At 44.3% G+C, this 15686-nt stretch overlaps 1 protein-coding gene across 3 annotated transcripts in view; it reads left to right on the top strand.

Moving 5' to 3' along the window:
* Positions 1-15686, top strand: part of MRTFA (myocardin related transcription factor A) — a 100668-nt gene that overhangs the window by 67029 nt on the left and 17953 nt on the right. For all 3 annotated transcript variants that reach the window (XM_045186999.3, XM_045186998.3, XM_045186997.2), the window contains exon 3: positions 14558-14613. In XM_045186999.3, coding sequence (XP_045042934.2) covers positions 14558-14613 — 56 coding nt within the window. The remainder of the gene's footprint in view (positions 1-14557; positions 14614-15686) is intronic.

Here is a 15686-nt window from a genome sequence, read left to right as displayed (position 1 = left end):
TTTTAAACTTAGGCTTCAAGAAAATGGCATTTATTTGTTATTAAGTGAAGTATTACACTATTGGAGAGGTATGTGTCTCAACGGAGACTTTGTAAATTATGAGTTTGGGTGGGGGCTGGGTGAGATAGGTCCTCGCTCGGGCCATGGTCGTTTCCCGTTTTCTCCAGTCCACTTGGGAGTTGCTAGCGGCTCTGTTTGGTAGTCTCTGAACTGCAGTCCCTGTGAAACAAAGATGTTTGGCCAACATCTGACCAGCGCCCCTTTCTAGTAGCAGTGCAGAAAAGGCATCCCCCAAGCTCTGCAGTTTGCACACGGCTCCTCTCCGGTCCGTGCCCTCAGGCTCCTGCTTGTTGCGGAGGCTCACCTCACCGTCACACATGTTAGTGCCGTCACTTGGCTCTTTTAGGTTCACAGATATCTTTGGATGAAAGAGCTAGTTTCCTTTTGTGTTTTAATTAAGATATAATTGACATATAACAGTATATTGGTTTCAGGTATACTCCATAACTTTTTTCTTAAGCAGCCCCCCCTCCCCCTTGAGATGATGTGTCTTCAAGCACAAGAGTGTGATCATTTAGCTGGAGTTGAATCCCAGGTTTAAATGGCATTTGTAAAACATGTGTTCTGGAATTGGGGCTAACCTGATCCCTAGATTTGCAGCTGAGAGAAAATTGTGTCAGGCATGTGGCCTCAGAAATATCTTCTCTTTTATCTCAGGAGACAACCAGCTGGGTCCATTAGTCCCAGGTGATTTGTGTTACATTTCTGTTAGATGTCAGTCAGCATCCTCATCTCCCTGCTGTTGTAGGGTATACTCCTCGGTCAGTGACTAAGATAAAACCCCCTTTTTGCCCAGTTGCTAACAAGTCCTAAAATAGGATTCTAGAATAAGTTGTATGTTCATGTTCTGAGCATATTCAGTGTTGAATTTAAAGAAGAATCCAACAAGGAACTCTGTTAAGCAAGCCATTGAAAGAGGTTTCCTTGATTTGAGTTCTTGATACAATTTAATATCTAAAAGGTACTGTAGGTATTCAGTTTCATTTAATAATTAGTTTTGGAAATGTGTGAGATATCCAAAGTCAGTTTCTTTTCAAGCTAGTAAATGAAGTAAAGGAATTTATAAAGGCAGTTATTGAGGCTACTCACTAATTTTACCTGAATAATATATAAGTAAATCCTGACGCATTACACACCCATGAGGGTGCCCTGACAGCTCTCTGACGATGGTGGTGATTTAAAACTCTTCAGCTTAGTGCCCTTATTTTCAGAAGGGCAAAGGTGATTTGGGACTTGTATGTACACAGATGACTTAGGAATATTGACTATGGGGCTTCAAAAAGAGGTGACAGCTTGTGTGTGTGTGTGTGTCTGTGTGTCTATGCATACTGAGATCACGATTGATCCAGAGCATTACACTGGGCAGTTGTGTGAAAGCCAGATACAAACGTAGCTAGCATATATGTCAAAAAGAAGCTTGGAAGTTAGGTCCAAAATATTTAACCTCTGATACTTTAACCTTTTGGAATTCACTGTACCTGTTGATACTCATGCTACACAAGATTGTGCACCCACCTTTTCTCCTGGTCTGGAGTCTCTCTCACTATCAGTGAGTCAAGAGTGCAAGACTGGAGTAGCTTGCACTTCTGGGAAGATAAAGATTTAGCATCCTTGAGTCTCCACCTTATATATTCATTCTTGGTACTTGGCTTTCCTGCCTATTTGGGTGGAGGTGACAGCCCTGGGTGGTGGCACACCTAAATACCAAAACAGGATGCGTATGAAGCACGTTTTCTGACTGTTAGTTTGGATCCTTACTTGCCCCAGAATGTGTGGTTCCTTCCCTAGACCCTACCACCCAAGCTCTTTCTTTGATTCACGAGAACTTATTTCTGGTTTTTGTTGGTATGGCCAGTCTTAGGAAATGTTGACACAACTCTTTGATTAATGATCTTTGTTACTGGATATTTTTGTAGGCATTTTGGTATGATACCTAAAAAAAAACAAAAAATGAAAGTGAAGCCCAGTTAGCTCTCAGCATTTTATTCCATACGTGCTGCTTGCTTCAGAAGGAGGACGGCACAGGAAAAAAGTTAGAACAGTAAAAGTGCCTCGAGAAAAAATTAACAGAGCTTCTAACAAAGTACTTTCACTTTTAAGGCTAACAGTCATCAGAGTAGCATGTGTAATTGCCATTTGGTGGAGGAGCATACTGAGGCTCAGAGGGGTTGTGCGACTTGTCCACACTGCCACTGACAGACAGGCAGGTCCCACCCAGGTTTCTGGCTCCAAGCCCCATACTAATTACTGAAGATCATAGTCTAATGATTCTTGCTGACATAGGAATTTTATGACGGTAGCCTACTGTACTTTCACCAAAATTTCCACTTTGAAAATATTGAAAATTGAAAATAGTGTCAGGTCAGGAGCCCATAGTTGGTAGGGTAAGATAAAAGTTGGTGGTGTGGGTGAGTAAACCTGTCATTTTTAAGCCCTTCAATAAAATTATTTCCAAGTTGCTGCTCTTGTCTGCTGGTTTTGAGTCTTAAAGGCCAAGGGCATGCATGTTTCCACATCTGTCACAATAACCCTTGGTTAAATCAGAGGTTCTTAACTTCTTTTGTGCCATTGTTGCTCCTTAGAAAATCTTACACATCCTCTCACTAGACAGTTGCCCAAGCAAGTACTCAAAATCCAGCCTGCAGTTTCTGAGGTTCACAGATACTCTAAAGCTGGTACAGTGTTCCCCAGGTTAAGAGCCTCTGCTCTGTCTGGATACAGAATCCTAAGAAAAATCATCTACCTAACACTAGTAGTTAAAACCCTTATACAACCAGTGACACAGCTGACCTCTGCACTTCTGTTGCTCATTGTGTAAGTGACCCTCCCTGTTTCCTGTACTGACACTGGTGAACCACTGTGCTCCTCACTTGCTGTACACTGAGACCAAGGACTGCGTTTCTGTGCTGCCTTCCCTTGGTTGTGATGTCATGCCCTGGATTCTAGTGGCAGGGTTTGGAATCCATCCATGCTGCATCAGGCCCTTGCTAGGGGTGTGACTTAGAAACGCTTGCTTTGCAACTTAAAGCACTGTCCTGAAAGGGGCTCAGGAGATTAAACGTTTTGGTGAGAGCACCGACACAGGCCACAGAGTTGAAATTCTGAACTAAGCTGTTGAGGAAGTTATCGAGTCCTTACTAAGTGTACTTATTCTTTAGTCGCTTTGCCCTTGGTGGTGGAGAATGAAGAAATGAAAGTCTTCACTTTCTTGTCAGCAGTGTCACCTTTCCTCTGCCTTTTGGACTAGGGAAACAATGGCTTTTTAAATTGTGGTGGTACCAGAATCCTCAGAGAGCTTACTAAAGATTAAAAGTTTTGCTTTGACTGGTGTGGCTTAGTGGATTGAACACTGGCCTGCAAAACCAAAGGTCACTGGTTCGAATCCCAGTCCGGGCACATACCTTGGCTGTAGGCCAGGCCCCTAGTTGCAGGGGGTTGGCGTGCAAGAGGCAACTACACATGGAAGTTTCTCTCCCTGTCTTTCTCTCTCTCCCTAAAAAAAAAAGTAAATAAATAAAGTCTTTTAAAAAATAAAGTAAAATTCTCAAAGCCCAGGAATCTTCACTCCAGAGACATTCTAATGCAAATGGTTCTTGAACTACACTTAGAGAAACACAGGACCAGGAGCTGCTGGTATCTCTCCCTTTTTAAATTTTAGTAATGGCATAGACCAGTGATTTTCAACCTTTTTCATCTCATGGCACACAAACTAATTACTAAAATTCTGTGGCACACCAAAAAATACTTTTTTTTGACAGTTACACAAAAAAAACAGTGTAGTTTTTATTCATTCATACCAGACAGCTGTTGTTGTGTTGGTTATTATTTTTTTATTTGACAGTCTTAAGAGAAAAGAGATCAGTGCCCCTAAGTAGTCAGGTATTGCATGTTTTGAAAAATTTTGCAGCGCGTTGGTTGAAAATCTCTGGTGTAGACTATTGTTATTCTCTTCTCCCCAGGAGTTCTGAAGTAGAGGATGGTCCTGTCCATAAGTCAAGAGTTGATAACAAATTGCTAAGACAGTTGAGGCTGTGTTACATAAAATGATTGGGTGTAGAGAATGTATGAACCCCTGTCTCCAGTGCTGGGAAAAGCCTGCCTCACTGCCTCCCGTGTGGCCTTGTACCATATCAGTGGTCAGTTTGGCAGAGTGAATGAACTGCCTGCAGCTGTGTGACAAACTTCGGAGCTAGGGCCACGGGGTGTGGCAAGACTCAGTTAACTTTTGAAGGAGTTTGATTATTCAGTGATGCCTCCTTCTGCTATGTTAGCCCTTCAAAAGAGGGTTGGAGGGAAAAGGAATAGGAGAAGGTGGTCCCCCTTGAATTTTGCTGAGGTCCTCCCTTCTGTCCCTCCCATTGCCAATAATAGAAAAAAGGACAAGGCAGCATTCCTTTCCAAAGGAATAATCAGGAGAAGAAAGCAGTATGTGGAAGGACATATTGAAGTCAGGTTTTCGTTTTTGTTCTTTTGCTTTATTTTGTTTTGTTTTTTTGCTGCCATATTTTTTGGGGAAAAAAGATACTTGGTTAGTGACGTATCTTTTCTCCAACCCACCACCACCTTCCCCCTCCACCTTCCTCTCTTATACTGAAATATACATAAATAAAAAGATCTGAATTTCGAAATCAAAAGAGCCAGAGTCTAGTCTTTGTTCTGCAGTTGATGAGGATGTGATCTCAGGCAAGTCAGTTCTCCATTACGAGTATATAGTGTGGAAAATACTAGCTCAATAAGGTAATTCCCAACGCCCTATGCAAACATCAGCAATAAAATGAGGAACCATTTACAGGGAGTCTTTTTATGTTACCCTCAGGGGCCTTTTTGTCAATGGCAATATTGATGGACACAGTCCTACTTTCTTTCTTCTCCATGTTTTACTTCCTCTAGTACCACCTGAGAGCAGAGTTCTACAGGGCCCTGTGTGCCACACTCTCACCCATTTCCTCCTACTCTTCTCTTTGCTCACTGTGCTCTGCCACTCTGTCCTCCTTTGTGTTCCTCTGTCACTGAGGTAGGTTCCCACTCAGGGCCCTCACTTGCTGTTTTCCTTGCCTGGAAAGCCCTTCCCCAGATGGCTGCAGGGCTCACTCCCTTCCTCCAGGTCTCTGTTCAGATGTTTCATCAGAAAGTCTTAACTGCCCTGGCTGGTGTAGCTCAGTGGACCGAGTGCAGGCCTGCAAACCAAAAGGTCGCTGGTTCGATTCCCAGTCAGGGCCCATGCCTGGGTTGCAGGCCAGGACCACAACTGGGGGTGCTTGAGGGGCAACCACACATTGATGTTTCTGTCCCTCTCTCCTTCCTTTCCCCTCTTTCTAAAATAAATAAATAAAATCTTTAGAAAAAAAGAGAGAGTCTTAATTGGTCACTCAATATGAATTGCTCCCACCCATTTCTCTCTATCGCGTACCTTGCTTTATATTTCTTCATAGTATGTATCACTTCTTACTGTGTTATATGTTTTATACTAGAGTGTAAGCTGCACGAGAACATGGGTATCCCAGCACCAAAACAGGGTCTGACATGTGGGCTCTCAATATATACTTTTTTGGGAGAGTGCACGAGTAATTACCTGTTAGTACATCTTAACCGTTCAGGGACATAAACCTCTGGAATCCGCTTCCTCACCTCTTTCTCCTCAGCCTGTCGCAGTAAGTGTCTTCCCCACCGACCCACTGGCATAGCTCTGAGCCCATTAGCTATGTCCTTAGTGTAAGTAATCCTCTGGAAACTTTGCAAACCTTATTTCGTCTTCTTGTCCACTATTAACATCTCTCTCTCTCTATGCCTACACCCTTTTTCTTGAAACGTACTCCTGCCATCTGCTTTGCCCAGCCCTCTCCTGCCTCTGTGAGTCTCAGGTTTCTGTCTAGGCTCTCTTCATCACCTGTGTTTATATTCTGGGATTCCCTTAGATTCAGTCAGGGAAGTATTATCTTGTCTCCATATGGTATCACATTATTCCTAGATGACGACGACGATGATGATGATCTTTACACACACACACCCCACTTGCCCATCTCTTAATAGGATGTCTCACAATCAACTCATACCTAAAACTGAACTCAGTGTCTCTCACCCCGTCCTAAGCTTATCCTCCTGTATCCTCCATCTAGAAGTGTTAATGGCACAACATTCACCCAGTCATTCCATTTTGTTCTTCTAAATGGCCTCCTGATCACTACTGGAATGATCTTGTACAAATGCAGTTCTCATTATTTTGCAGTTAATGCTGTAATAATGCATTTCAAGCAGGGACCATCAGTAGATTCTGAGATGAATAGGTAAATGGTGGTTAGGGAACAGAATTTTCACATGTCCTCAAAATGTTACCCCACAGATAACATATTAATTACAAAGGGTAAAGTGCTCTGGTGTCACCTTACAAACTTTTACACCATCAGTGGTTGGACAGCATGACGTTATGTGCCTTCTGATATTAAGTACACATCACCTAAGTAGTTTTCTTGGCAAAAACGTTTAACCTAAATCTTATCATGAGGAACCAGATTCAAAATATAGGTCATTCTTTCTGTAAGACAGTTGGCTTATATACTTAATTCAGTGCCATGGAAAATGGAAAAGGTAGGAATACCCTTCTAGCTTGTGACTAAAGAGACAGCAACCAAATGTAATGTGTAACTCTTGGTTAAATCTTGGATTGAGGGGGGTGGGAATTCAGACAGCTACAAAAGCCAGTTAGTGGGCAATTAAGGAAATTAAAATATGGGCTGTAAATTAGATTGCATTATTGAGTTAATCATAATTTTCTTAGGTGTGATAAAGGCATTTAGTTATATAAGAGAATGTCCTCATTCATAGGAAATGCATACTGAAGAATTTAGGGAGGAAATGTTGTGATTGTTATCTGCAGTTAACTTTCAGGTGATTCCATAGACAACAAAAAATGTGCGTGCCTGTGCACAAATGAGAAAGTGAGGTAAAATGAATACGGCCAGAAGGTGCCTGGCGAATCTAGGTCAGAGTTACAGGGCTGTTCATTATTTGCTCTTTCAGCATTTGGGAGTTTGAAAAATTCAAAATTAAAAGGAGGTGTGGGAGGGAGAGAGCATGTGAGTTCAAGCATGGGGTGACATGAATATATGCCAGTTATCAGGTGTGTTTCTGCTTGTTTTATTTTATTAAAGATTTTATTTATTTATTTTCAGAGAAAAGGGAAGGCAGTGAGAAAGGGAGAAAAACATCAATGTGTGATCGGTTGCCTCTTGCATGTCCTCAGCTGGGGACCTGGCCCGCAACCCAGGGACGTGCCCTGACCAGGAATCAAACCAGTGACCTTTCAGTTCGCAGGCCGCTGAGCCACACCAGCCAGGACTGCTTATTTTATTTTTTAATGTAAAACATCAAGTTGGAAATAACTTGCCTAACGCCCCTCCATGCAGTCTGGCCTCCTTTGACACAGCCCAGGCAGGGATATTGGGGTGCTTCATTATAGCTTTGCAAGGGAATAAAGCTGACTCCCCACTTGACCTTTTTTGTAGGGGTGAGGCTACTTTTTTCTTTCTCTGGTGTCTGGCTGGAATAGAACGATTATTGTCTAAAAGTTTTCTGTCATGCTAGGCTGCCCTTTCTCTGGTCCCTTGGCTAGAGAGAGTAGGTTTTGTTAGGGCTTTTTTGGTCTATCTTCATTGGTATTTTCAGGTTGCTAACTTCTTCAGCTCCAGGTCTGGGATGCATGAGGCAAAAGGAAACCCAGGAAACTCACCACTTTGTCATTCTTCATGTCAAATTGCGTATGTTTGTTTAATATACAACGTGCAGAGTTTTTAGTTGTAATTAGTGGGAGGAATAGAGAAAAGTCCATCTGCTACATCTTCCCAGTTGCAGAAGTCCCTACAAATACATTAAAGCTCTTCATGGGCTGGGCCCTGCCTTCCCCTCCAGCCACACTGTCCCCACACGAACTCCGAGGTTCAACCGTATCAGACTACTCGTGGTCCCTGGAAGTTGTGCGCTTTCATACCCCAATGCTCTTGCTCTTCCTCAGCCTCAGATGACCTCCTGACTCTCTTCCTTGTCTCTTGGTGATTCTGTTTTGTTCACTTGTATTTTCTCTGTAAAATCTACCTGGACAGTTCACACACTTCCCTCAGGCTGAATGTAGGCTGCATGTTGCCTCTTCTGTCCTATGTAGCACTTTAAGTTACCTCTACAATGGTACTTCCGTATCGTATTGTAATTATATGTCTTTTTTCCTAAGCAGACCATGAGCTGCCTCTGAGGGCCGCCGTTGAGGGCTGGGACCCCATCCTGTTTATCCTTGTTCTCGGTAACTAGCACAGTGCTCAGGTCCTCGGGTAACATCGCTTCATTCAGCATCACTCTGTTTTAATGTCGATGAGATGTTGTAGGAATTTAACTTGTTTTTATCCTCACTTGAGGACATCTTTTCATTGCTTTTAGAGAGAGAGGAAGGAAGAGAGAGAAACGTTGATGTGAGAGAGAAACATCTATTGGTTACCTTCTGTACGCACCCAGACCAGGGATCAGACTCACAACCCAGTCACATGCCCTGACTGGGAATCAAGCCCGCAACCCCTTGGCTACATGAGGACACTCCAACCAACTGAGCCACACCAGCCAGAGCAGAACTTAACTCTTATTTACATCAATTAGCGTGTGGTAAAATTGAGTTCATGAAATGCTGTTTCACTTAAAGTTGCAGAACCTGTCGACGGTGTTAAGTGAGGACTTGCTGTAGTTACTTAACACTTGGTTATTGGATAGATGGATGGATGAATATATTTCTAGTTTCACACCTAGGTTGTTAAATAAATCTGTTCCTATGCATACACACAGCCCCTGCTGATGCACTGTATGTATGCCTGTTGCGTCTGCACTGGGAAAAGAATCCAGCAGGCTTGCCTGAAAGAAGGGTTCCTGGGCCCATGGCACTCTGTTGACCTCTGTTAGCTGTACTATGTTCACAGCCTTTGAGTTGCTCTGAATACAGAATTGGTGGAGAGCTTCTGGAATAGTATCTTATCGAGGATGAGAACCATTATTTTTATTTTGTCAGCACCTAATAAAGTGACATTCAGACCCAGGCACCTAATAAATATTTCTTAATGATAATGATTAGGAGATAAGTCTTGATGGTTAATTGCTGTCCTTCCTTGCAGAGATTTATTTCCAGAACTGCTTTGTGGATCCTAGACTTTCACTTGCTTTCATGTTTAAATAAATCTGGGCCAGTGGTGGGAACATACTGTTTAATGTCCTAAATTAATATGATAGGTTGGTATTCATGGGTCCTCGTACCTACTCCTCAGTGCTAGATTTGTAAAAAAGATTTTATGTATTTATTTTTAGAGAGGAGAAGGGAGGGAGAAAGAGAGTGAGAGAAACATCGATTGGTTGCCTCTTGTACATGCCCCGACCAGGGACTGAACCCACAACCCAGGCATTTGCCCTGACCAAGAATCGAACTGGCGACCTTTCACTATGCAGGACAGCGTCCAAACAACTGAGCCACACTGGTCCAGGCCTCAGTGCTGCATTAAATCAAGACTGCTGGATCCCAGTGTTCCTGCACTATAAGCCCCAAAGCCTATAGACACACTGAGCACAAGTTTGAGCTCCCCTTGGAAGTGACAGCAATACAGTTTGCCCTGCTCATCTCCAGGTTCTGCATCCATGAATTCAACTAACTTTGGGCTGAAAATGTTCAGGAAAATAATGTTACATGGTTGCTTATGTGTACTGTGTAGTTAGGCCTATGATGGTTGCACGCGTCTGTGCTGGACAGGTACAGACTTTATTTTCTTGTCCTTATTCCCTAAACAATATAGTATAATGACTAATTTACATTGTATTGAGTATTATAAGTAATCTGGAGATGATTTAAAGTATAAGGGAGGCCCTGGCTGGTGTGGCTCAGTGGATTGAGTGCCGGCCTGCGAACCAAAGGGTCACTGGTTCCATTCCCAATCAGGGCACATGCCTGGGTTGATGGCCTGTTACCCAGTAGGGGGCACGTGAGAGGCAACCACACATTGACGTTTCTCTCTCTCTTTCTCCCTCCCTTCCCCTCTACCTAAAAATAAATAAAATCTTTAAAAAAAAAAAGGGTTGGGGGAGGATTGCACAGGTTATATGTAGATACTGTGCCATTTTGTATAAGGGTAGTTTGGTATCCACAGGGCGTCCTGGAAACAATCTCCCACAGATACTGAGGGATGACCGTGTATTTTCAAAAAGAAAGTTAAAAACATTTCTTTCCATTTAGTTCACAATGACCTCATTTAATTAATGGAGCAGACGGGTAAGGGGAGAAAGAAAATCTGTGCTGGAGAGAGGGAACAAAGTATTCATGGTGGTTTCAGCCAGCCAGGGGCGGGGCCCACGTCTAGAACTGAAACTGTGATGAAGAACGCCACACGTCTCGGCCACTTCTGTGCACTTGACTTCCGTGGGGAGCTTAGTTATTTTCCTTTCAGGACGTGCTGCACACTTTCCTTTGTTCACACAAAGCCGTGCAAGTGTTCCAGCAGAACCGGCTCCCAGAGAGTGGGAGTAAAGGATTCAGAACTGCCTTCCAATGCCAAAAATGTATATTCCTGTAAACAATACGCACAGCTCTAGGGTTTGCGGTGGTCTTTGGGGGCCTCTCTTTTTGGGGAAATGAAATTTCTGAGTAATATCCCGACTACTCTGAGAAAACCATTAAGGCAGCAAGGAGGAGGGAGGTGGCGGTCCAAGAGGAATGCAGCCCTCCTGGTCAGACACATTTATGGGTTAATGATGCATCTTTGGGATTTTTCCACAACTAGCAGAAATTTAAAGTAAACCCCATTTCCCATTTTGTTGGCCTTCCTTGTGTTTCATTCCCTCAGCATGGAATCTTGAGGTGACTGCCGTTTGCTCCTACATCAAGAAAGCACAGGGCTTCCCTTTTTATCACCCTTACATCTCCTACCCTCTACGGTTGTGGCTTTGAACAGAGCTGGCTGGACACGCGTAGGGTTGCCTTCTCAACCCCACACCCCAGTGTACCACAAGCACTGACTGCCTCAGCTCCGGTCTGTCCCCAAATAAACCTGAGAAGTGCCTTACAGGACTCTTGACAGAATCCTGAAGGACGAGGGGTCATTGCTCCTTTCATCTGTTAAAATTAGCTATTGAATTGCTGACCTTGCTATAAGAGAACTTAGAAATGGGGAGGGGGTGGGCAGGGGAGAGTAATGGGGGGAAATAGGGACAACTGTAATTGAACAACAATAAAAAAAGAGATGGGGGAGAGCAGCACAAAGTGAGGGGGCTGTTCAGGGCTGGGAGAAACTGACACAGTTGTGAGGTTTATTTAGAGAAGGAAGAGTGGAAGACGGAACTAGGCCTGGGTTGGGGCCCACCACTTAATGAATGACCTCACAGCCTGCTGCAGTGTTGGTTTTATCATGTGTCAAATTAGAATACTGGTTCCTACCATGAGGAATTGTCTTTTGGGATTGGTAATTACCATCTTGAATTCTTTTCTTGGTCCTCATTTTTGGTTCTCTTACCAGGCTCTGAGCAGCTCTTGAGTTCCTCTGGGGTTCTCATTCCCCTCCCAGCTCACCTCCTGGCATCAGTGTTGAAGGCTGCCCCTTAAGTTCCACAGGGAGCCCTGGGTTTTGAACCATGGCTTTCTGTGCCTGCAGTCACTTTGAACCCCTCTTCAGAGCCTTTCTTACACCTATTTGTGCTCAGTACTGTGGTTGAGCTGACCTTTCCACATCTCCTGCACTCAGCCCTACCCCAAAGCAGTGTGTGTAACTGAAGCCTCCTTGCCTCCCCGTCCAATAGGGTCATTCTTCTCTACTTTTTGAAGAAGTTAAGAAACCAACCCAGAGGAGTAGAAAGAACTCTGGCTTGAGGGTGAGACAGAGTTAGGTTGTAACCCTGACTCTGCCATTAGCTAGTCTTTCCTGCCCTTCCTGAGTCTGTCCTTATCTGTAAAGTGAAATATTACCTACCACGTAGAACCGTTAGGGATGTTAATTATCTAGAACAGTGCCTGACACACAAGTAGGCACTCAGAAAATAGCAGTCTCTTCCTTGCTATTATGTGAAAACTTTCTTAACTCAGTGGAACCAAACAGGAAGCTATATACACTGCAGCCACTCACCTGTCACTTATCCCCATTAGTGCTGCATCATCCTTCTTGTCCATGAAAATGATACGCTCCCCTTCCGTCAAATTCTGGACTTCGAGACTTGTTTTTCCACAAGTTGGATTTGTGCCTTAGCCCTTGGGTCAGCCGTCATAGGTTGTTTAGGCAGCAAGCCAGCTGGGTTTTTAGACAGATGGTGTGCATCTGTGGTACAGAAACCAGCTGACCTGTGTGGGAATCAAACCCATGATTCCACCCAGTTGCTATGTTTGATGACAGCAGCACCTTCAAGGCACCACTTGCTTCAGAGCACTTTCTCATTTGACTCCTGTGAGAGTTCTGGGAGGTGGACAGGGTCTCACTCTACCGAAGAAGAAGATGAGACCCTGATATACCCTATGGCACACCAGTAGTGATTGGTAGAACCCAGGACAAGAACACGAATGCCTCAATTTTCTGTTGGACTTCTGTGAGGTTTTGAACCCAGATGATGGCCCTAATTCTGGCTGTGCAAGTGAAAGTTAGTATTCTACCAGAGTCTCCCAGTTTTCCTGTCACATGTATACTTTGTATCTTTCTTACAGAACGTTCATTAGTTCATTAAATGAATTAGTGCTGGGTGCTCTAGGCACTGGGGATACTGTCAGAAGTGAAAGAAATGGACAAAACCCCTGGCACGCCCTGCTGAAGCTTCTCCTACTGGGTGGAAGGCTGGCAATACACGAATTGTAGTATTACTATAAAGAACGTCAGCTGGGATGAGTGCTGTGGAGAAATATATGGCAGAAAGGAAGCTGGGGTTGGGTGGGGCAGACACTGAGTTTTCTTTTGATTCTTTGTACTTACTGTCTCATCCATGTGATAAGTTCTCTGAGGAGAGAGTAAGGCTATGTATGAGTACGTTCCCTGCTGGTCCATCGTGCCTAGTACAGATTCCTACATATCAGGGCTTTTGGAAACTGATTTTGGAGTCAAACCAGCCTTACCCAGTAGAAGCAGGTGTGGGGGCTGTCTGCTTATCCACTGAGATGCCCAAGATCTCCCCAGAGCAGAGTTGGGGTAGTCTGGATAGTGCCCTGGAATGCTCTGGTGGGTTGCCGAGGGAGCTTATGCTTTTTTTTTTTTTTTTTTAAAGAGCACATTTGTTAAGTTTGGAGCTCCCCCTGCTGTTAGAAGATGGGGTGGGCTATCAACTGATCTTTTAAGGTAGTTTCTTTTTAATACTAACATTAAAAACAACTAAAAAAAAGTATTACTGGGACATTTGGAACTTTGTTCTGGGACTGCTGTTGCTGAATGAAGCCCAGCCCCCTGCTGCCGGAGGCGGGGTTGGGATGGAGGGAGGAAGTACAAAGGCCCAGGCAGGATAGGGTCATATCTATGCTCTTGCTACTTTTAGCATCTCCCTACCGCTGCACTTCTACCACAGCCAGCAGCCTAGCAAAAGTTATCTCCTCACACAGTTTCACAGCTGTTCTGAAATTCTAGGGCAGCAGAAGTGAAACTAACCACTGTCTTGTAAATTTCCCTGGTTGCTATTGTTCCTTACTTGAATGGAGTCAGGCCTTTCACCCTCTTATCCTCATGGTAGCCCGACTCATCATTTGTCCCTATAGCTGAGTTTCTGACACAGAATTCTCATCCTGGTCCCATATTTGTGGAGGGTCCTGTTTGGTCTCCCCACCCTCAGTTTTTGTTGTTTGCTGAGTCCAGAGCTGTGGTCCTGTGGTGGTGGCCCCAGAACAGAGCTGAGTCCTTGGCGAGGGCTGCAGTGAGCCCTGCTTGTCGGCTGCTGGTTGTGTGTGGTCAAACACACAATCACTGTGAAGTTCCTCTAGTCCTTAGAGATGAAATTCAAGTTAATTTTAGCAGCACTATTAATACCAGCTGAAGTGAAGAAGGAATGGCACCCGAGCAGACACGTCTTTTTGTTTAACTGCTCCATGCAGTTTGGTCACTTTGTGGTTTCTCACGAGGCTGAAGTCCGGCGGACCTGCCATGCAGCTCTGACCCTCCCTCCCCGAGAGTGAGGTGAGGCCCAGGAGCTGTTCTTGGAGATTGGCCGAGCAGTGAGGATTGTACCCTTAACAGTCCAGCTAATGGGTCCAGGACATTTTTTAAAGTTATATTTGGTGGGTTCACTTTATAGAGCCCAAGCTAGGTCAGTGATTACTCCCATTAGGAAGAAACAACCAAAATCATTTTAATGGAGTAGCTGAACCATAGAGACATTCTTGGGTGCCACTTTTTTCTTCATTTCAGCTGATATTAATAGTATGACTAAAATTAACTTGAATTTAAGATGGCTTCTCCACAGTAAATTGTAGCAGTAGACATGTTGCTGCACTAATAGAGTCATTATTTTGTGATTCTTCTCCCAACAGCTTTGAAAAGTCCAGCTGCGTTTCATGAACAGAGAAGGAGCTTGGAGCGGGCCAGGGTAAGGCACTGTCTTCCTCTCGAGAACCTCTAGAGAGAGCATCGTCAGAGCACCTTGCGTTGCTGGTTATGTTCCTTCCCGGCATACCTCCAGGGCCAGCCCTCGCCTCACAGTTCTAAATAGAAAGCTCTCCCTTTTCTATTGCATCCCCACCCGCCGCCGTCTCCCTGAGTGATGATACGAAACGTGGAACGTGGTCAGAAGGGGATATCTCCTTTATCACGTAGGTGTAAGAGTATGTGGTTGTCACTGATCCTCCCTCCTCTTGCTTTGGAGACCACTTACATTTTCCCATTTTTAATTCCACCTTAACCATTTGTGGGTCTTAGGACACAAACACCAGCCGTTGGTCCCTCACGTCAGTGGCTGCACTGCTCACACCTTTCAGGATGGGCATTCACTGGTCTTCACGTGTCCTGAGCAGCCAGTGTCCATTTGAGGCTGTGGAAGCAGAAGCTGGGCCCCCCCTCTGAGCCCAGGTTCATGCTTCGCACCTGGCTTGCTGCCTGTCCCCCCTTGGTTTCAGTTCCCTCAGGAGCCTCAGGGGAATATTCTGCTGCCCAGTGTGGGCGGAGATCGGGAAGTTGCCGAAACACGCTTCCCCCTCTTGCTCCCTTCACTTTTGTCTTTCACGTAAAAGACGAGGGAAGAGAATCTCCCAAAGGGAGGACCACAGACTGAGGTACCCTAAGACCCACACTCTTTCAGAGACTGAAATGTTTACCTCCAAGGCTTTTTTTACTGCCTTTTCTTTAAATTTATTTTTTAAAATGTTCTAAGGAAAGTCATGATTAATTCTTAGAGTGAACCAAAGCAATAACAAACTGCACTGTTTTAGAGCCAGGAGTGTCGGGCAGCACAGCATGGGTAGAGAGGGAACGGCGTTGCCCGCGCCCCAGCCCATTTCCTGGCTGCTTCTCAAGCAGGCAAGGAGTGAGCCAATTAAAGCAGCTACTGTTTTACTGGGCATTTTTTTAAAGATTTTATTTATTTTTATACAGAGGGAAAGGGTGGGAGAAATGTGAAAATGTCATTTTCTTGATTATGCTCACACTAGCTCTTACGAATTAGGT

Source organism: Desmodus rotundus, chromosome 3 (genome assembly GCF_022682495.2).
Source record: "Desmodus rotundus isolate HL8 chromosome 3, HLdesRot8A.1, whole genome shotgun sequence".
Lineage (NCBI taxonomy): Eukaryota > Metazoa > Chordata > Mammalia > Chiroptera > Phyllostomidae > Desmodus > Desmodus rotundus.
Note: the sequence above shows the minus strand (reverse complement) of the source record. Positions and strands in the feature narration are given on the sequence as shown.